At 39.2% G+C, this 22,981-nt stretch overlaps 1 protein-coding gene across 3 annotated transcripts in view; it reads right to left on the bottom strand.

The window, feature by feature from the left end:
• Nucleotides 1-1,502: 1,502 nt before the first annotated feature.
• Nucleotides 1,503-22,981, bottom strand: part of LOC138745794 (glucoside xylosyltransferase 1-like) — a 51,112-nt gene continuing 29,633 nt past the window's right edge. For 2 of the 3 annotated variants that reach the window (XM_069903104.1, XM_069903105.1), the window contains 3 exons: nt 15,636-15,759; nt 14,637-14,809; nt 1,503-4,413 (listed from right to left, as the gene is read on the bottom strand). In XM_069903104.1, coding sequence (XP_069759205.1) covers nt 4,252-4,413; nt 14,637-14,809; nt 15,636-15,759 — 459 coding nt within the window. In that variant the 3' untranslated portion in view covers nt 1,503-4,251. Of the gene's footprint in view, nt 4,414-12,991; nt 13,051-14,636; nt 14,810-15,635; nt 15,760-22,981 lie in introns of all 3 variants that reach the window. The other variant, XM_069903106.1, reaches the window with a different exon arrangement.

The following is a 22,981-nucleotide window of genomic DNA, read 5'->3' as shown; positions in this document are numbered from 1 at the left end:
TGATGCCAATACAGTTCTTGTAGCTTGTTCTGTTTTAAGTTGACAGGCTAATATTTTGTGTTTTTTCTACTAGTTCATAATACTTTTGCTTTATTTTCATTATGTTCTTCTCCACCTTATACGTTTGTAATGTTTCGTATTTTTTTTTGTCTGTCAATTCTCTCCTTTTTGTTAAATCATCCCTTTTTACTAGTTCCTTTTCTGAACTTACTATATCCCTTTCCAACTGCCCTATTTCTCAATTGTAGTCCTTTTTCATCTTAGTTACATAACTTATTATCTGCCCTCTAATGAAGGCTTTCATTGCGTCCCATAATATAAATTTGTCTTTCACTGATTCCGTATTTATTTCAAAATTTGTTTTAATTTGGCATTCAATAAACTCTCTAAATTCCTGCCTTTTAAGTAGCATGGAGTTTAACCTCCATCTATATGTTCTTGGTGGGATGTCCTCTAGTTCTATTGCTAATAACAGTGGTGAATGATCAGATAGTAATCTAGCTTTATATTCAGTTTTCCTAATTCTCCCTTGAATATGGGCCAACAACAAAAACATATCTATCCTTGAGTATGTTTTATGCCTACTTGAATAATATGAGTATTCCTTCTCCCTTGGGTGCTGCCTCCTCCATATATCCATGAGCTTCATTTCCTGTATTGATTTAAGCATAAATTTGGCCACTTTATTCCTTTTGCTAATCTTTCAACCAGTTTTATCCAACATTGGATCCAAATTGGTTAAAATCCCTTCCTATCAATATATTTCCTTGTGTATCTACAATCTTCAAAAAAATATCCTGCATAAACTTTTGATCCTCTTCATTAGGTGCCTTTATATTGAGCAAATTCCAAAATTCTGAATATATCTGAGACTTTATCAATACATACCTTCCTGCTGGATCTATTATTTCCTCCTCTATTTTGATTGGTACATTTTTATTAATTAATATAGCTACACCTCTAGCTTTTGAATTATATGATGCTGCCGCTACATGCCCTTCCCAGTCTCTCTTTAATTTGTTATGTTCCACTTCAGTTAGATGCATTTCCTGCACAAATGCTATATCTATTTTTTTCTTTTTTCAGTAAATTTAATAGCCTCTTCCTTTTAATTTGGTTATGTATTCCATTAATGTTTATAGTCATATAGTTCAACATGGCCATCTCATATCCTGTTTCCACCTCATTTCCGCTTCCTCACCACCATCTTCCCCCTTTTCATCTGTTTTCCCTTTTTAAACTCAATGTATGACAACATATTTAAAACATAAAATACTCTAACAACTACCACATCCAATATTCCCTTAACCCCAAATATCCCCCCCCCCTTTCCGAGTTGGCCCTTATCCCTTGCTGGGCAACCACAACTCCCCTTTCCAATTGGATTGTAAATCTGCTCGCAAGCACCAACTGATTTTGCAGTGACGGCTATTCTCTACTCCCCCAACACCCCCCAGAAAACCCTTTTTTTTTTAATCTTTTTTTTTTTTTTTTTTTTTTTTTTTTTTTTTTTTTACACACATATAACAAAGTTCTCCCTTTTTTTTTCTTCCCATCTCTTTCCCTTCTTTAGTTCTTCACTTCTACATTGTTATTACATCTTTATATATATTTTATCACCATTCTTCATTCTTGTTACATCTCTCCTATCCTGCAATCGTTCTGCAAATTCTTGTGCTTCCTCTGGATCTGAGAAAAGTTTGCTTTGCTCCCCAGGGATAAATATTTTAAGCACAGCTGGATGTCTTAACATAAATTTATAACCTTTTTTTCCATAGGATTGATTTTGCTGTATTAAACTCCTTCCTCTTCTTTAACAGTTCAAAACTTATGTCTGGGTAAAAAAATATTTTTGACCCTTGTATTCCAATGGTTTATTGTCTTCTCTAATTTTATTCCTTGCCTGCTCCAGTATATTTTCTCTTGTCGTATATCTCAAAAGCTTTACTAAAATGGATCTTGGTTTTTGATGTGTCTGTGATTTCGGAGCTAGTGTTCTGTGTGCCCTTTCTATTTCCATTCCTTCCTGTATTTCTGTCATTCCCAGGACCTTTGGGATCCATTCTTTTATAAATTCCTTTATATCTGTGCCTTCTTTACCCTCCTTTAGGCCCACTATTTTTATGTTGTTTCGCCTACTATAATTTTCCAACGTATCAATTTTCTGAGCTAACAACTCTTGTGACTAATTTTTTTTTAAATCACTTTCTTCCAATTTCCTCATAAGTCATTTACTTCCAATTCTAGTAATTTCCCGCTCTTCCACATTTACTCTTTTCCCTATTTCTGTCATGACTAGCTCTAATCTTTGCACTTTATCTTCTGTTCTTTTCATTTTTCTTTTAATTACACTAAATTATGACAACCATTCTTTTAATGCTCTCATTTGTTCTTGAAAAAAAGCTTTATCTATGTTCATCTGTTTTTCCTTCTATTTCTCTGTTAAGATCTGGTTCTTCTTCTACCTCTTCTTCTGTGTCTGTTCCTGTGTTTGTGTATTCTTCTCTTCTTTGTATCCGTATCTCTTCTGACTTTCCTGATGAGTTGCTTGTCTCACTTTGACGGGCCTCTTCTTGCTTGGCCTCTTCTTCTGGGCTACTCATCTGTTGGGCCTCCTGCTGCTGTTCTTCTTTCCTTTCATTCCCTCTCCTGCTGCTTTCCTCTTCTTCCAGCTGAGAGCCCTGGTATTGGGCGTCCCTCAGCTGGTCACACTGTGGTTGCCCACTCTTCAGCTGAGCCCCCCTCCATCGATGTTCTCCTTCTCCTTAGTTTGAGCACTGCACATGCACAACTCCTCGCATATGCGCAGTTGCACACTTTTGTTTTGCTCAGAGAGCCATTTTTGCAGCCCAGCGGTCGGGGGGTCGTGACTCTGCGGGGCCGTCACCAACCTCTGAGATCGGGTGCTCTTCTCCACCACGGCTCCCTGTTTCTTTGTACAGGTAAGGTCTTCTACTTTCTTTTCCGGCATCTTTTCTTCCTCTTTTTTTTCCCGTTGTTTTTACCTTTTCCTTCTTGGGTGCCATTTTCTTTTTTTTCTCTACAACTTTATCTTTTATTTCGTATTTATTGAGCTTTGTCTTTTCTTCACTTTTTTTCCTTCTTTTCTGGAGAGGGCTGGTATTACCCGACTGGCCACTACTCCATCACGTAACTCCTCCCTGAGATTCTTTCTTTCCGAGAGAGGAAAAGACAGCAGATGTGCCCAGGAGCAGTAGTTGCCTCCACTGCCGTGCCACCTCATTTCCAAGGCACCGTCTATCAAAGTCACACAGTGCTGGCACAACCAAGCTGCAGTACCAAATTTTCTGTGTCTCCAATAGAGATGTTCTCCATTGCCTGTATCTAGCACAATTGCAATTAGGCCGGAAACGAGAAGAACCTCTTTGGGTCGATAAAGCTCGGACCTACTCAGTGAGTGTAATTTAAATATTATATCCAAGGATAAAGCCAACACTCAAGTTTTAACATCCATATTATGTTAATCATCCCTTTCCTACCTATTAGCTCATCCACACAAGCATCATTGCGACTCCTTGTTCTAACTGCGTGTGCACGTTACCAACGGCAGCCTGACTGCACACACCTCCCGTGCATGTCACTTCAATCGAACAACTTGCGGCACCAGGTGCAGATAGGTACGTGACCGCATAATCAATTTCTAAAGTAAATGGAGAAAGTATTCATCAGCACCACTCATTTGGTAAAATTTCTGGCATGAATGTCTTTATTCCTAGAAAAAATTTAACTGGCTGAGGTAAAATACTTCTTGTTCCTCATTTTGTTCATCAATAATAAAAAAATAATCAACGCACTAACACTGTATTACAAAGATTCAACTAAATTCTGGAGCAAAAAACACTTGCTCTACAAGACTTGATTGTCACGAACAGACAACACTCCTGAAGTTCACTTTATATTATACACTTCAAGTTAATTTCCGTAATAAAACACATTTAACAGATTGTCAACAGTTTGAATACTCCTTCATTTGACAGGACAACACTTCTGTCTCTGTAAACAGTGTTTTCCACAAATAAATTCTTCATTTTTTTTAATAAAAAGTAAATAATTATCTAAAGGTGATAATGACATTTACAAAAATTGTCTTCCAGATCTCAATGTAAACACCTTGGATTCGGTGATCCGTCATCTCATTTCAACGTGCCTGCTCACATTTGAAAATTATTTAGATCAAGAGGAACCTCATTCCTAAAGTTCAAGGAAAAATTACATTCTGATTTCACAAAATCACCTCCCTCGTGAAATCTTTTGCTGTAAAATTCTTAAACTCTTCTGCAGCCTTTGTGTGAAGACTTGATAGATCTTTCCGCAGTAAGTATTTGTAGTTTTCTGCAGTTCTTTCTCAAGTGGCTCCATGAGTGAATGGATGGGATCTTCTCCAAAAGGGTACTGTACAGATTGCAAGCACAGAAAAATGGCTCAACAATTAATTACATTGAAATAGCAAGAATTTTAAATAAATACATTTCTTCTGTTTACAAAGTAAGACCATTTGTGACAGAGTATATAAAAATGTTTTTGGGAGATAAATTAGGAAAGGTGTGTTAGAGTAGTTGACATATAAACACTTTAAAGCAGACCTTATTTAAAATACTGGAGCTCTGTTAATGCTAGACATATCAGCTCCAGAGCTTTTGCAAGAGCTTTGGAGAGTGCCCAAGAGACTTCACTAATGGATTGTTGTTTACAAAAGGCAACAGATGAAAGATCTTGTTGGAGCTGCAGATTGTCTGGAGAAGGTCATGTGGTTTTGCAAGCAGAGAGAGTCAAAAAGGCTTTCTCTCAGAGAGAGACACACAGAGATCACTTTAGTGTTACAGTCAGCAGACAGCAGCTGGGACTGGAACAGGATGAACTGGCAAGCTTGAGAAAAGCCCCATTTTGAAGATGGCCTGGACAAAGCCCTTGAGGTTCATGCAAGAGGAGAGGACTGGCTGTCTAATGTTTCCCTTGGAATAAGAGACACAAAAAGGCACTCTGTGGTGACCTGAAAGAAAGAGGTTATCATCTGGAGAAGACTGAAGGAGGCAAGTTTCATCAGCAAGACATTGAGATGACTGATGGAAGTACATCAGTTGTGGATGTCCTGGAACAACACATCTCTCTCTGAAAACTGACAAGAACCTTCCTGAGCAGTAACCATTTAGCTTTCAAGCACCAAAGCCTGGTGAACTTTATAAATGTTAAATTCTGTGCACAGAATAAGAATTGCCTGCAACCAGTGAACTTGGAGGAATGAGAAGTGAGATTGGACTGTGAACCAAAGATCTTTTCTGAACTTACACACACACACACACATTACACACACGTGCACTTAGAATTAGAAGGGGGTTAAGTTAGGTTAGTTATGATAAGTTAAAGTGTGATTCTATTTTCATGTTTAAAGATTATTAAAAGCAATCTTTATTTAAGTAACCCTTTGTCTTGGTGAATATCTATTGCTGCTGAGATTTGGCGTCCTCTGGGCTTGTAACAAATTGAATATCAGAGGATGTACCCAAATTCTCTTCAGGAATTCAAAAGCAGCTGAATAGATATGATAGAAATCACTAAAATATTACTGTAAGAGTTTCTTTAAAAAAACTGAAATAATTTGCCCAGGCTCATTGTGCTCTGGTAGGATGCTTTCAGTATTGTCAAAGGACAACCAAATTTACCACCTGGTTGAGCAAATGGGCTGTGAAAAACAAAGGCGGACAGAGGAGGAAGTTCTGCTGAAGAAGTGAGCGCCAGTATTCACATTAAAAAAGGATAACCACAAGAATTAACCTCTCAGCACATCAAAGAGTGGCATCAGTTTGCGTGGAGCTAAGAAACAAGGGGCAGAATCCATTGGTAGGAGATGGACGTACAGCAGAATATAAACATCAAGACATTTGAGAAGCATGCAACAAGGTTAATCATGTAATCATACACATTAATTTATATCCACTGGTTAAATCAAATTAGCAGTAATATTATGGAAGGCAAATTTATGGTGTGTATAAGAGAGGAGAATTAGTATTTTGAGAAATCAAAAGGGAAACAGACTATTTTAGATTGAGTGAAAATTTTCTTGGTTTTATTTTAGATCTGGTGGTGTGTAATGAAAGAATTATTTGATGATCTGTTAGTTAAGCGGCCTTCAGGGATCAATAGGGGAGAATGGGAATCCACAATTAATAAGCTTGTCAGAACATTAGCTACTAATACACAGCTAACAAATAAATACATACCTTCAAGCAAAATAGATCGATAGAACCATATATTACAACACAGAAAAAGGCCTTTCAGCCCATCTCACCCATGCCGAACTATTTACTGCACCTCGTCCCATCGACCAACACCTGAACCGTAGGCCTCCATACCTATCCCATCCAGATCCTACCCAATCGTCTCTTAAATGACAAAATTGAATCTGCATCCAATACCTCTGCTGATAGTTTGTTGCACACTCCCACCTCTCTCCAGCCCCTTTCACACTTGCATCCCAGTAAATCAGCTGTTAAGGGTCCCAGGATAGGAATGGGGGTTTGGCCTTTCACATCAGACCACTCCTAACTGGGAACACTTTCAGACCAGCATTTCGTCTGTTCTACCTTTAATCGGAAGTGCTTGCAATGTTGCTGCCAGTTTCACACTTGCCTGATCTCAACGCCAGCGTCTGCAGATTCCGGGGATTGTACTAGGGGTCGAGGCCGGCAATCCCCGGCATGAGATGATGCTATCTGACACCGGCGTTGAGCAGATTTTGCTTTCACAATCCCAATTCCTGGGATCACTAGCAAGTGTGAAAGGGGCTTCTGTGTGAAGACACTCCCCCGAATGTTCCCCTCAAACATTTCACTTTTCACCCTTAACACATTTCCTCTAATTCTTGCCTTACCCAACCTCGGGGGAAATACCATGGTTTCATTTAGCCTATCTATACGACTCATAAATTTGTATACCTCTATGAAATCTTCTCTCATTCTCCCTATAACTCAGCTCTTTAATCAGCACTCTTTTAATCAAATGGGCAGTAATCCCATAGCCATCAGGTTGTACTGCATCAAAAGGTTTATAACATTGCCAGTAAAAGCAGGAAGCCTGCCACAAAAAAGACATTTCCAAGTTCATCAAAGGAGGGTCAAGACATGGATAAAGAATGGAAGAGTTGTATACGGTCATACAACATCAAAACAGATTGCAGGAGCTTCAACAGCTACTGTTATGGTTAATGTGAGTCTCTTGGAAATCAAGGCAGGAGGAATTAGACTAGGAAATGAATAGAAGACAGATCAGAGAAATAAAACAGTACATATATGTTCTGCCAAAACCCAGCAGGTCACGCAGCATGCATACGAAGCAACAGGTAAACAATATTTTGGCCTTTCATCAAGGTATGAGCAAACCAAAAAAAAAAAGAAAAAGGGGTGCCCCCCCCTCCCCATTCGCTCACACCTTGAGGAAGGGCTCAGGCCCGAAACGTTGTTTACTCTTTGCTTCCCTTGGATGCTGCACCAGTTGCGGAGTTTCTCCCACACATTTGTGTATCACACTCGACTCCAGCATCTACAGACTTTCTCGTTTAACTCCAGAGAGATAAAACAAATGTTTTGTGTCTGTCTTCACTGAAGACACAGAGCCAGGAGCAAATTTAAAAAAAATGATGCTAAAGAAATCAGTATCTGGGTAAAAACTGCAGCATTGGAGAAATCAACAAAATTTACAGCTGATATATCCCCCAGGACTTGATGAAGATGCTGATGGAGGTTGTGGTTGCATTGGAGGGCATTTTACAAAATAGGGGAAATAGGTAATAAATGCCAACGTCTCTGAAATTCATAGCTGGAAAAGTTGTTGCTAGGTGAAGCAACAACCTGAGGTATCTGTCTGTCAGTTTCTCCACCAACTTTAAGACCTACAGCACGTATGCTCCCAGAGCCAACGGCTTAGCTGGTTTTCAATGTTTGTCAAGAGTTGGAGCATTCCTGATGTATCTGACAACTGCTTTGAAGATCACCTCCATTCAGTCCATAAGCATGACCTTGAGCTTTCCGTTGTCTATCAAATTAATTCTTCAACCCACTCCTATTGAAACCTATTGGTTTTAGGCTCCAATAAAGTCTGTTCAACAAAGTCAAATGACAGCTCAAGCAATACAACAGTATTTTCTCAAGATTCCTATATTTCTAATGCATTGTTATTTACAGAACATGTAATATTACATGAATATTACAAAGTCGCCATTTAGTGTCGACCAGCACTCCTTACAGTCTGATAGAGAGAAGCAAAAGAGAGTTCCTTCAGAGTAAATGAGTGTCCGTGGACTTGCCTCTAGTGCTCCCGCTACCTCTGTAGCCTCAACCCAACCTCCAGACCCAAACCTCTGTCACGATGAGGAAATCTTTAGTGCCCAAGGCCCCACAGGAGCCCTTCTTGCCCTCAGGACCCTTTCGAATCCTAACTCCCATGAACCAGTGCGGGCCCCCCACCCCGACCTGTGCTGAGCCCCTCCCTGGTCTGATGCTGTGGTCATCGTCCTGTAGTCTCCTCTGCTTCTGCTTCTCAAAGGGTGGAGGTGTTCTCCCAGTTTCTGGTGCTCAATGCCGGTCTCCAACCCCCTTGAGAAAACATTCGAGCACAGGTGTCACCCGTGCTTTCAGGATTTTAGTTTAAAAACACTGTTGGCTCCTCTAACACACCATTTCATGGTTGTACAGAGTCGCGGGCATTTGGACCGGGCCATTGGACCCTTTGGAGAAGTGCTGTGTATTCACTCTCCCGGGTTCACACCAGCGGCAGCTCTGCCAATTTTCTTTCTGTGAGGAACCCTGCAGCCTTCTCCACTTAAAGTTGAACTCAATAACTTCAGAGAATCAGCATTTCCAGTCTTAGAATCAATTAATTATTTTTAAAACCACTTCCCATTTTGGCTGATGTCACATTCAGTTACTTCTCCCCCACTTTGTATTCCCTCCAGCTCTATTCATTGTTATTCTCTCATAAATTCACCGCCTTCCTGGCTGCCTCGTTACTTTATTCACCCGAAAACAAATCTTCTCCTTGTTCTCTTCATTTCCTCCTCACCTAAAACTGGTTTAATTACTATCTGTTCCTTGTTCCATTAACCTTAATTGTTAACTGTGTTTTTCTTTTGAAGGATGCTACTTGACCTTGAATAAACCTAGTAAGAGAACCTAACAGCACAATGCAGGCCCTTCAGCCCACGATGTTTTGCTGAGCCTTGTAAACCTACTCCACAAGAAATCCAATGTTTCACCTGTAACACCACCTATCGCAAACATGGGGACGGTTTCCCCAGAGTATCTGCGCTCTGTCCACAGTGCCCACTCTAAGTTTCCGGTTCCTTGCCATTCCCACTTCCCTTCCCATTCCCACATTGACCACCCTTAGTCTTCTCCACCGCTAGAGTGCAGCCCACCTTAAAAAATATTCTTCTGCGATTATTTTCCAATTAAAGGTAACGAGACCCCCTTCTCCTCTTCCCAACTAGTTTCCCTTTCTCCCTGCTTAATTTCTGTCCCCTTCCAAACCACTCAATCCCCCAGCCCTAAATCCCTATCCATTCTCATTCCCCTCCTTCTCTTTTCTACTCTCTTCCACTGCATTTCTTTCCTCCTCTCATTTATCCTTCCCTCATAGATGCCAACCATTTTCCTTTTATCAGATTATAGCACTGGGTGCCTTTGTCCTTGCATATCATTCTGTTCATCTTCCACTTGACCCCTTGCCTCTCTCTCCTTTGGTCTGCTACCTGCCAATTAACTGAGTCTGTGTATCGCTGTTCACCCCTTCCTGTTTCACCAATTCCTCCATCCCGTCCTCATTATCCCTCCTCTGCACATTCAGTCGATGTTTTGAGGTCTCATTTCAAAACATCGATAATTCCCTTTCTCCTACAGACCCAAGTTCCTTCAGCAGATTGTTTGTTTTTTCAAGATTATATATTCATGGGCTGCTGAAGTGCAAGGGTCAGAACATTCTGCTAAAGTGGTACAGACAGTGGGAAGGCATCACGAACAACAAAAGTAACACCTTGCACTAAGTGTCTATCCTGGTAAAGTACTCAAATGTGAGGGATTGTTTCAGGGTTGACTGAAATTGGAAAAAAAAGACCAATACTGATATGGTGAAAGCACTCCAAGCATCTGTACATTTGTGGTTCAGGAAGGTAGAGAGGAAAGAATATTTCTTTTTATCAACTGATTAGGTTTGAAGTTGATCCTAGGATTGATATTAAAGTTGACAGCAAAAATGTAAAAAATCAAAATATCAGAATAAAATCTCTGCAAAATGGTCAGGTAACCCCACTGTGATTGAATTTCTGGACTGGTAACATAGTGGCCCAAAATTCAAATTCCTCCCTGACAACTGTAAAATTTTAACTCGGTTAAATCGATCAGGAATTAAACAAACTGGACATTAGTAATGATAAGTGTAAAACTACAAGTTGTCATTAAAAACCCATCTAGCTCAGTGATGTCCTTAAGGAGAGAAGCAAAACACGCCAGTCTGCAGACTCCACAGTTAACGTAAAAATACAAGGCTACAGAAACTCAGCAGGTCAAACAGCATTTTGGGCTTGACTCTTTCATCGAGGTACATTTATCATATCTTGAAGGGCTCAAGCCTGAAACGTTGATTATGTATCTTTATCTTTGCTCTGTAAAGTATGCTATTTGACCTGCTGAGTTTCTCCAGCATTTTTGTTTTTGCCTTAAGGAGAGAGATTAACAATAAGGGATGGACGATAAATGTTGACCATGCTAGTATGGCCAGAAACCATTAAAGGAAAACCTGCTTTTTATTATAATAGCAAAAAGTTTGCAATGCCCTCTCAAAAATCCATTTCCTATCTAACATGTTGGAAAGTACCACACCATGGTCATGCGAGTCCTCTTTGGGGTGCACGATACTTCCTTTCATATTTACGTCACTGCCCCAATAACAATCTTCTTGACCCAAGGACCAGAAGGAGAGCTGTGGTTTGTAACTTTGATTTGGTGAATGGAAGATTATATCACAGATAAATTGTTTAACAGTCTGTGATACATGAAACATTGCATGAAGTTATGAATTGTGGTTTTAATGAAAGACTCACTTATTTACATAGGTTAGTAGGTTATTGACCAAAGGAAATAATGGACATATAAAATACAAAGGCAAGTACTAATCACCTAATATTCATCACAGAATTCAATGAAAGACATTGTCACAATACAAAATAAAATACTTGTGTTGCAAACTCTTCAGCCATGGACGCTCAATTGACCTTGCCACCAGCGAAGACAGAATTAATGATCCTGGTCTAAATAACAATTAATCTGAGTGATCTCAATTAGACTTCATCATCTTAAAGAGACACAATCTACATTCTGGCAGCAGTAGAATTCATTGCAATTTGCATGCTGCAAGGTTCCTCACTAAATGAAATAGCAGTCACGAGCAAGGAGGATCAGTAATATTTGTTGAATACACCTTTGCCAATAAATCCACTGAGATTATTAGGCAATCTCTCTCTCATGTGCATGTTCTTTAAAAAAAAACTCTAATGTTTTAATGCTTCCAATGGATTGACCTTAATGCAAACATACGCAGAATACAAAATAAGATCGGTCAAAGGAAATTGCATTGAGTGATAAAAGCACTTTATATATACACAGGTTTATGACACTCACAGGACACACTGCAATCTACATTTTATAGCATGCACTTCCGTTGTAATCAATACAGACTCAACTCTTAAATTGGAGATATCTTAACTTCTATTGTTGCAATTGCTGTCTCAATGAAAAGCCAACTGGTTGATTTGCTATTTTTATTATCTGAATTTTAACTAAATTTCTGGGAATTGTCACAGCCTGAAAGATACTGACTAGCGAAATCTCTACACAAGCTTATGCATTTGAGGAGTCTCCTCCAATTACTGAACGTTCATTCAGAAAGCCAGTATTTGTGGCAAGTCTCTGAGCTTGACCAGATCACAATCTTCAAAAGAAATTCAAACTGTGACACTGTGTTGGGTATAATATTTACAGAGTGACAAAAATAAATGTTTAACACGATCACTTGTACAATCGTGGAAGTTGTACAGGCAAATACCTTGAGTGCTTCAGAAGCTTTTCTCTCTTTCATGTTACAGGTGCCCCTACTGGAGCACTGTTTTAGGGACATGAAAAATAGGAGAAAATTATATGATCGTCTCAACTCAGTTTCTTGACTGAATTTCTACGTCAACTCCACTTTACTGTCTTGTCCCCATAAACACTTTTCCAACTGAAGTAGCAGAACTTTAAGAATTTTTTAAACTGCTGAAAATTTGAGGTAATAATTGAAATTATTGTAAATAATTTGGTGTTGTGGTTAGCGCAACGCTGCTACAGCGCCTGCGATCGGGACTGGGGTTCAAATCCTGCGGTGCCTGTAAGGAGTTGGTTCGTTCTCCCCAGGTCTGCGTGGGTTTTCTCCGGGGGCTCCAGTTTCCTCCCACCGTTCAAGACGTATCGGGGGTTGTAAGTCAATTGGACAGCATGGGCTCATGGGCCAAAAGGCCTTTTACCGTGCTGTATTTCTAACACCATCAGTAGAGAGAGAAAAACAGAGCTAACATTTCAGAGAAATATAAACCCTCTAATCAAGTTGCCTTCATAAAATAGCCTCTGCTATTGTGAACTCATCTTTAACAGCTTCTTTACTGCCAAGAGATGAAAGATACACCTGGCAGTTCAGATGCATCTCAATAAAACCTTGAAAAATTGCACAAAAATGAACTTTAAAAAAATTTTACATGTAGACCTACAGCACAGGCCCTTCCGGCCCACGAGCCTGAGCCACCCAATTACCCTGTAACCTTCATATGTTTTGAGGATGGGAGGACACTGGAACCCCGAAGGAAACCCTCACAGACACTTGGGAGGATGTACAAACCCCTCAAAGACAGCGCCGGATGAATTCAATCCCTTTGAAATTAAATCTAACACACCATATTCGCCTCCCGTTGCTCAGTGGATGTTAGCCTTCTGTAATTCATGGACACAACATCTGCGAATGGAAAAAAATTACTTTTGCCATTTTTATCCAACCAAAGTCAATGGTTACACTTCACTTATTGCTACACCAGCTGTATGCTCAGTTAACCAGCTCATTGCCTTTGCAGCCTCTATCCTCCTTACAATTATTTCCCCATCAAGTTTCATTATCAGCAACTGGAACATCACCAGACCAACTTCATTCTGGTCATTGATAGATGTTAAGTAACAGACCCAAGCACCAATCACTGCAACATTCTGTTTAAAATTGACATAACCTTAATGACATCAGAGCTGCATGTTCTAGAGCTGCCTTTTATTTCTCGTGTCTAGGCATGTAGTGTTCCTCAGATGGGGGGACGTTACCCCGCCTAATCGTGACGTCATGGCTTGTTTACATTTAGAGAAGATTTGATGCTCCATTTCCGTTTGAATTCAAATTTTCAAACACCGTGGAAACTCTTTTTGAATTACTTTTATAATCTTTGATTTCTTATGAAGGTAGAAATGTTGACTAATTTGTCACTCTGATGAGAATTTTGTCTTCTTTTTTGGCAAAACAGCTTCTTTTTTGGTGGTGGATTTAGATTTTCATTTTTTTAAATATAATATCAATGCAATATAATCTATTTGATTAAAATCTGGGGAAAGCTTGGATGAAATGATATGATTTAAGTGTAATCTTGTAGCAGCAGCTACACAACCAGACGGGTTGAACTCAGTGAGCAGAACTGATTTATTGTAGGCTGCTGGGCTGGACATACTCCCAGCCTGGACCTGGCTGAAAACCGCACTGGGGGGCGCTGACGTCACCCGGGCGTCACATGATCCCCCAGCACGGGCTTCTAGCCCTGTGCTGAGAAGAAGGGAAAACACCCCCACCTCCGACGGCACCATTTTGGCCGGCTGCCCCGCCGCGTGGATTACAAGCGGGGCCGGTTCGCCTGCTTAGTGGTGAGCTGCCATAATGTACCTTTTTGACTTTGTACTCTGTATGTTTGGATGTGAAATTTCAATGTTAATAAAAATATTGAAAAAGAAAAAGTGAACAAGTTTTAGTTTGTATTCTAGTGTTTGAAAATGCTAATAAATGGCATCAAACAAGTAGTAAAGGGAATGATTGTGTGATGTATGTTAATGGGCACATAAAGAACTCACTACTACTGCTGCACACATGAATGAGAGGCCTTTCTGGACACACCTGCCAGAGCGCTGGTTTAATTGATGCAACTTTACCGCAGAATGAAAAAGAAAAAATATCCCAATGTGCATTGAACTAATTACAAGGGCTATTACTATTGATTTTTAGAGAAAAATAACTCCTGCTACTCTGTATTTTAATAATTGAAACCATTGCTCGAAAATTCAGACTTAAAACATTTAATGGAAGGCAAGTAAATAACATCATCTAGTTGAAAAATGAATTCCCAGCACAGCACCAGACCCAGAGGCAGTCAGATTGAATAAATTTCATAAGAAAATGCTTCTTTGCATCTTTATTAACATATTACAATTACATATTACAATGAATGGATAATTTCAAATTGAGTGAATAAAGAGCTTTAATTATTTTTGAGGCAACATCGAAAGAATACTTACATTTTTTATTGCTCTGTATACAGCCCTGAAAGCTGGCTGCTTCTCATCATGGTAGACTCCTCGATTTCCATGAAGGACAAAGATTCCTTCATCCTCTGCTGCTTTGCAGTTGCTGCCATACATACAGTGGTCTGGACGATAATTCCATTGACATGGGAAAATGAAGAGACTTTCTGCAATGAGGAAATGATAATGCTAAATTAGTTCACTGCAAGTTATGTCTCAAAGTAATCAGGACTTTGATATGCACAATTTGGATTTTTAACAGAAGTACACATGTTCCACATTCATTTTTCTGGTATGCACCAAATCTAAAAACATTCATTCAGCTTATTTGTAGTAACTTTTTTAAAAAAAATCATTTAACAGTCTGTACCATTTGAAATTAACATGGCATCAAACATTCTCCACTTAAACTACATTCACAAAAAATAAAATTACTTAAACTACAAATGCACATGAAAGGGCAAGACACAAAAATGCTGGAGAAACTCAGCAGATCATGCAGCATCCATAGGAAGTAAGGGCAAGCAAATTCGGCCTCAGGCCTTTATCAGGTACATGAATCAAAAGGTTAGGGAGGAGGAGGAGAGAAGAGAAAAGATCACTTCTCTGCATTTTTCTCTTCTACCCTCTCACATCTTTATCCACCTCTTACCCATTAGCCTGTTAATCTTGGTGGGGAGAGGTGGGTGAAAGGGGGAGGAGCACAGGCCCACAGGTAAGAGATCATAGGTGGATACAGGTGGGAGGGTACAAGACAAAAAAAAAGAGGCGATCTTCCCCTTTCCTCCCACCTCTCTTCGTCCCTTCCTCCCAGGGGTTTGCCAATTTTCTTCTTATACCTGACGAAGAGCCCAGGCTTAAAATGTTATTTGCCTTTTACTTTCTCCAGATGCTGCATGACCTGCTGAGATTCCCCCGCGTATTGGTTCATTGCACAACCCAAGAATCTGTAGATTTTTCTGTTTAACGAAGAAAGGGAAATAGTTAATTTACCTGGGTTATAATGGAACACAATATTGAGCAAATCTTGGTCTCCCCAGGTGATGTTGAGTTTATACTTCTTGAAGAGAGGGAGAAGTAAATCTTCCCATTTCAGTCGTGCAGTTGTCATATCATTCTACACAATAAAACCAAAAGTAATTTTAACACTATGGTCATTTCAATGACAGCTGAACCTAACAAAACAATAAGAATGGAGGAACCTTCAAAGAAAAATGTCCACGTTACACATACACAACTGAGCCTTTCAAAAATCAAGTTCCAAGCATCAATGAACAATTATCAATCTGTCTTCAGAGCAAACAAGCCTCTCATGGAAATTTCGTGCTGACTTGATGTCAACTGATGATTATTTTAGACAGAAAAAATGCAGCATTTCATCTTCAAACACACCACAAATGCTTAAAGCACATGTTATGTCCAATTTACATGAGTGTGTGCACATCAAATTAAACCAGAAATAGGCATGTATCAGACCTTAAGCTGTCAGAATAAATTTGCTAAATTCTTTGTTTCAGACAGTTCAGCCTAAAGCAATTCTACTCATGGATAGATTTAAAAAGAGAAATTCCCCTCTCACTCTTCTGCACCAGATCTTTTTCCCCTGTGATGTGCTTGTTCAACTACCTCCCAAAAGCAAATATGATAGTTGCTTCAATTAATATAATCATTCGCAATCAACAGTCTTTCAGTTCTGAAGTGTCTCTCCAATTCTCCTGTGGTGAGGATCTGGCATTCATTACTTCAGGAACCCCAATCTTTTTCTTTAAATAGAGTCAAGAGCCTTGGTTTATTCCAACAAGGAACTGCTGGAGGAACTCAGCAGATCAGATACCATTCATGGGTAGAAATGATCAGTCAACATTTTGCGTTGGACCTTTTATCAAAACTAAGGTAAAAAGATTCAAAGGGTGAAATACATACATCAGAGGGAACGAAGGTGGGGGAAAGGCCCAGAGCTGAAAGGCCGCAGGGCAGAAGGTGTAAAAGGTGGAGACATCACAAGGGGGATGGAGAGAATTTTTTAAAAAACTTAGACATGCAGCATGGTAACAGACCATTTCAGTCCATGGGCCCGTGCCACCCAATGAACTCCTACAACCCCTGGTTCATTTTGAAGGGTGAGGAAACTGGAATTCCCGGGGAAAACCCACGGAGACGCGGGGATAACATACCAACTCCTTACAGACGACGTGGGTTTTGAACTCCGGTCCCAATAGCTGGCGCTGTAATAGTGTCATGCTCACCACTGCCCCCAAGTTGGAGAGAAGGGAGACAAAATAAGTGATGGTGTCTAAAAAAAAAAGAGATGGGAACAGTGGAACCAGAGAGGTTGGGGTTACCTAAAATTAGAAAAATCAGTGTTTATGCTCCAAGATTTAAGGATGCCCAGGAGGAACATGACATGTCGTCCCTCATGTTTACATTTGGACTCATCTCAACAATGGCCTCTTCTCCTTTGGTGCAATTGGACCTACTGCATTCAATGTCGTCTGTGTGGCCTCTTCTGCATTGGGGAGGCCAAACACAGATTGAGTGACTGCTTTGGCAAACACCCGTGTACTGTTTGTGCTTCTAAACCTGAGCTCTCTGCAGCCAACCATTCCCACAAATATATCTGTCCTTAGCCGCATCCATTGTTTGGATAAGCCCTGATACACAAGATAATCCTCCTCGACAGCCTTAAACTAAATGGCATGAACATGGATTTTTCTAGTTTTAGGCAATCCCACCCTTCTGGTTCCACCATTTATCTATTCATATTCTCTAATTTTTCTTCCCTTTTCCCCCCAACCCCTCCCATTGCTAGTGGTCTCTCCACCTCTCATTGCTATCATTTCTGGGACCCTCCTCCGGCTGCTTTTCCCCTTTGCCCATAATATTTCACCTTATCTTTATCTTAGTTTTGAAGGGTCCTGACCCAAAAGGTTGACTGACCATTTCTACCCATGGATATGGCCTGATCTGCTGAGCTCCTCCAGCAATTCTTTGTTTGCTGAAGATTGCACCATCTGTAGCTTCTGTATTTCTCTTTGCTTGTTCAAGTTCCTTTTGCTTCTTTATCACAGTTCAGTTTACACCACCAATAATCTGGATCCACTAAAGTAAAACATAGACACACTTTAGGTTTCCATTTCTTTGAACCATCCTTGATAAATTTTTTAATTTAGACATAACAGGTCATTTCAGCCCACGAGTCCGGGCCACCAAATTTACTCCCAATTAACCTACACCCCTGGTACATTTCAAATGTTGGGATGAAACCGGAGCCCCTGGGGAAAACCCACACAGACACAGGGAGAACATGCAAACACCTTTCAGACAGCGTGGGATTCGAACCCAAATCCTGGCTGCTGGCGCTGTAATGGCGTTGCACTGCTACGCAACCGCGCTGCCCCTACATCTACTATTGTTCGTACAACCCACACTAGCTGTTAATTTGTGAATAAGAGTGCTCAAAAGGGCAATTTTAGGTTATTGACCCATGTTAAAAACCTCAACAGCTAGCTTAAGATTCAGAGAGCACTGAGGACTTTCAAGCCAACGGTATAGGAACTTAAACCTGAAAGATACAAAATTGCCATGCCTCATGATACCATCTTGTCTTCTGTCCCACATAGTAGAGATGAAACACTAACACAGATTTTTCTAACAAATTTTACGTTTGTATTAGATTTCACAGAGATATAAAGAATGGGAGCAAGGCCAGAAGGCAGTACAGGCCACTTCATTTCTCACAGAATGCACATTAAAGACATCATCAAGAGAAGCCTTTTTTTGGCTATGCCCACCCCCAACCCCCCACCCACAGACTCTGCTCAAAGTTTTTGGGCACCCTTTCCTGTGAAGCAGTCAAGTTCTGGTTTCTTCCATAGTTATCTCCTATCAACTATATAAAAAGCAGAATCATTTACATTGTGCGAGGTGAACAGGCTTTTACTTAAATGTGCTGTGGTCCCGGGGATGCTGAAGGGTCACCGTTGAGAATGGCTGATCTAGAGCACAGTCACCAACTTGAGTGAAACAGAAAAGTCTGTAGACGCTGTGACTGCAGTAAAAACATAGCTAAATGCTGCGAGAGGATCTCAGCCAGTCTTTCCAGCGTCCATAGGAGACAGATACATTGCTGAGGTTTCAGGCTTGAGCCTTTCTTCCTGGACATCCTTGAAGAAGGGCTCAGGCCCAAAATGTCAGCAAATATCTGTCTCCTATAGACACTAAAAAGATGGACTGAGTTCCTCCAGCATTTTGTTGCGTTTTTACTACAGTCACCAACATGGCCAGTTGTTTTAGACTGTTTTACTACAGTCACCAACATGGCCAGTTGTTTTAGACTGTTTTACTACAGTCACCAACATGGCCAGTTGTTTTAGACTGTTTTACTACAGTCACCAACATGGCCAGTTGTTTTAGACTGTTAGACTGTTTTACTACAGTCACCAACATGGCCAGTTGTTTTAGACTGTTTTACTACAGTCACCAACATGGCCAGTTGTTTTAGACTGTTTTACTACAGTCACCAACATGGCCAGTTGTTTTAGACTGTTACTCCTATTTCATAACAACATAGAACTCTGCTTGAAATTTGAAAATTTCCCTATTACAACTGGAAGTACCGTGCTGTTCAATCAAAGGGCAGTTTTAAGGATTTATGGAAGAATAGGAGATTGGCAGGGTGAATATTTAAAGCCCAGAGTAACAAATGCAAATTTGGCTTCGGTAATAAAAGGATACAAATTGGCTTTGAGACAGTAGAACAAACATTCACGTGATTAACACCAGAGTTCAAGATGCTCAGCCTGTGACGAGAGTCTAAGCAGGCTGAACTCTTCGAAGACTAAAGGGTGATTTCAGCAAAAAATTTGATTCTTGAAAGTTGGATCAAGAGGAAAGTCAAGTGATGGTTTCCTCTGTCCAGAAAGTCTTGGACCCAAAAGAGGAAATACTTTACTCATTCATGCAGGTTTGACTACTGTAGATGGAGGGCTGTCGATGTTAGTTCTGGGTTTAGTTGACAAGCACAACCTATTCGTCTCAGTCAAAAAGAAACAATAGAAATGGAAATTAGCAGAAAAGAGGCTAGTATTAAATCAGGTGTCACTGAAGGACAGAAGAGGGTAATAGTGGATGGCTTTAACATCAACTTTTCTCTTTCAATCTTTTTATTGAGTTTTATAGAACAAGCGAGAGCACAAGGTTCCCAAATATGAAGAATATAAGTACATTTCCAACAATAAAACAATAGCAACATACTCCTTCCCCATACAAGGTTGATAGAATATCAAAAAAGGGAAAAAAAATCAAAGTGAAGAATCTCCCTACTGAAAAAAACTGAGAAGGTTGTATAGTTTTGCTGCATCACTCACTGAAGTAAAAACCACATTCATAAATAAATCCATTCAATGATCAAGACGAACAGATTTAATGAGCATACAAATAGTCCATAAAAGGACCCCAAATTTGATGAACATTGATGGAACACCTGATCTTTTCTAAATTAAGACAAGGCATGGCATGAGCACTGAGTACTAGTGGGTGAAACAGGATCTTTCCATCCAAGTAGGTTGCTCTGTAAATAGTATGACTTGATAATCAGATGAATAAAATAATGAGGTAGAACTTCTTATTAGGAGTGGGACTATTAAAAACTTTATTTCTTCGACATTTATTATTACAAGCAGGAACTCCTAAATTAGGATTATATAGATCTAGGGAGACATGGGAAATAGATTTGAATATTACAATAGATCAAAAAATGTGGGAAAATTTGAGTAGGGATTGTAAAATATAATTCAATACAATATAGTTCAATACAATTTTTGACATTAATTATATCTTACGCCACAAAATTGAATAGATTGAAATCAGTTTTATCAATGTTTTAGTTGTGGTGAAGATATAGGATCTTTTATACCTTCAACATAGTCTTATCCCAACGTGAGACCTTTTTGGGTGACTATAGGTAACTTTTTGAAATAAGCTTGTTTTCCCACTAAATCCCTATTTATTCTTATTAGGAAATATTGAAGGTACAAATCTTAAATTGAAATTATCAATATATCAATTGAAATTTGTTAAATTAGCATTAGTGGTAGCAAGAGAATGTATTACAATTACTTGGAAATCAGACACATCTTTAACTGTGCCAAGGTTACATGCTGAAATTTAAAGTTGTATTCCTTTGGAAAAAAATTACTTATAATTTAGGAAATAAATACTCTATATTTTTACAAATCTGGTGCTAGTATATGTAGGTAATGAGATTAAATTTATAGTGATACTTGTTTTATCCTCCAGCCTTGCAGAATCCTCCTCTGCATGTTTATATTAGAACTGATGATTTGTACTGCACGACATCTCTCACAGCAATCCAAAGATCCTTTTTAACTTTCTCTTTTCTTTCTTCTTATCTTTTTATTCCTATAATTTTTTTTAAACATTTTTTTCAATTTATATATTGGGGGAGGCTGGGTGGGAGGGAGGGGTTTTGGGGCAGGGCGAAAACCATCATGTATGTGATCAATTTGTTTTTTTATGTCTGCATTTTATAATTATAGTTACTGCACGTATAGAATATTAAATAACATTTTTTTTTTAAAAAGCTTGTTAATATCATCTAACACTCCAAACAAAGTCATTAAAAAATTAGGTTCAAGATTAACATGTAATATTATTGACAAAACATTGAAAGTCTTCCTCCGATAAGGTTCAAGAGCTCGATAAGACCAGAACATACGTTGCTTCCCCGTCGTGGCAGCTGTCACATCGGGGATTTAGATCAGGAAATATACAGGATCATTTGTCTTTAAACATGCAAGCCCAATGTACAACCTTGAACTGAACAAGAGAATGTCAGGCACATAGTAAAGAAGTATTAACTAATTTAAGAATTAAATCCCAATTTTTGTCAGAGATATAAAACTAGCATGCTCCCATGCGCTTTTAATCTTACTGAGGGAAACCTGACGCGATTTTGAAAGCCTATCTATCATATATAAAGTTTATGAATACCTTCGGGGAGGGTTGTAATTTGAAATTACATCCAGCATGTTAGATTCACAAGCCATGGGAAAATTTGGTAATTGAACCTTAAAACATTTCTGATCTGCAAGTATCTAAAAAAAAATGTGAATTTGGTAAATTAAACTTTGTTGATAGCTGGTCAAAAGACCGGAGACAACTGTTAACAAACAAGTCTCAAAAACACCGAATACCATTATCATAATAATTGACAAACGTCAAATCATATAGAGAAAGTGGAAATACAAAATTGGATGAAATAAAACGATAAGGATAAACCTTTTAAATTAAAAAAAAAATCAACTTTTCTGGTTTCTGCTAACCTGCTCTCCTTTCCTCTTCCCTTCTCCCTGTCAACTCTCCACCCCTTCCCTCTCTATTCAAAGTCATCCCTCCTCCCCTTGATTACCTGCTGTGTCCTCCCTCCCTTCTCCACCTATTACCTCCTATCTTTGCCGCCATGTTCCCCACACCCCCATTACCCTTTTATTCGCATGCCTGCCAACGTTTTTCCATACCTTGATGAAGGGCTTAAGCCAGAACCGTCAGTTCTGCATTTTTACCTTTGTTATTTTGTTATATAAAGGACACCTTTTGTCCTGCTGCGTTTCTCCAGTTTTTACTTTAACCACGGTGTCTGGAGACATTCGTGTTTGACTTCAGGGTAACAGTGTGCTACTCCTGCCTCTGTTTTTGAAACACATTTTCCACCCTTACCCTGTAATATTGCCATCAGTGCAAGCAAGAAAAAAGTATAAAATCATGAAATCATAGTTACAGATAAACTGTTGGAAGCAGTAACCGTTTTTAATGACCTGCAAAACAAAATGGTTCACATCACTTCAGATGCTTCTCCAATTCTTAGACTACGTCAAACTTAAACTTTGAAAATGATCTAAAATATAACACATTCAATGTGTAATTCCTCCAAATATCTAAATGTCTTTTTTTTGGTGAGCCATCCGTTCAAAGGAAAACTAAAATTTCTAAAATAAATGGCAAAACCACTTGGCTAAGAGAAGTGCTGATAAAAATGAAAACTATTGTGATGTACTTTGAGGTTTAACATTTCATGTAAAAAAATGAAATACATTATTGGAGTGAATTTGATAAAGAGCAAGTCCATGTGAAAAATGTCCTCCAATACTCTGCATAAAGTTCATTACAAAATGATAAATGAACTCCTTATTTTGCACACCAGGGTGAAGTCCCAGGTCTCAGCTACAGATCTAACACAACAGAAAATAACTTTTGCAATGCTGGAGTGAGTTATCCCATTACAACAAGCAATTATTTGAATTCCTTCAGGCATATTTTAG

This window comes from Narcine bancroftii, chromosome 11, assembly GCF_036971445.1.
Source record: "Narcine bancroftii isolate sNarBan1 chromosome 11, sNarBan1.hap1, whole genome shotgun sequence".
NCBI lineage: Eukaryota > Metazoa > Chordata > Chondrichthyes > Torpediniformes > Narcinidae > Narcine > Narcine bancroftii.
This window is presented reverse-complemented; position numbering and strand designations above follow the sequence as displayed.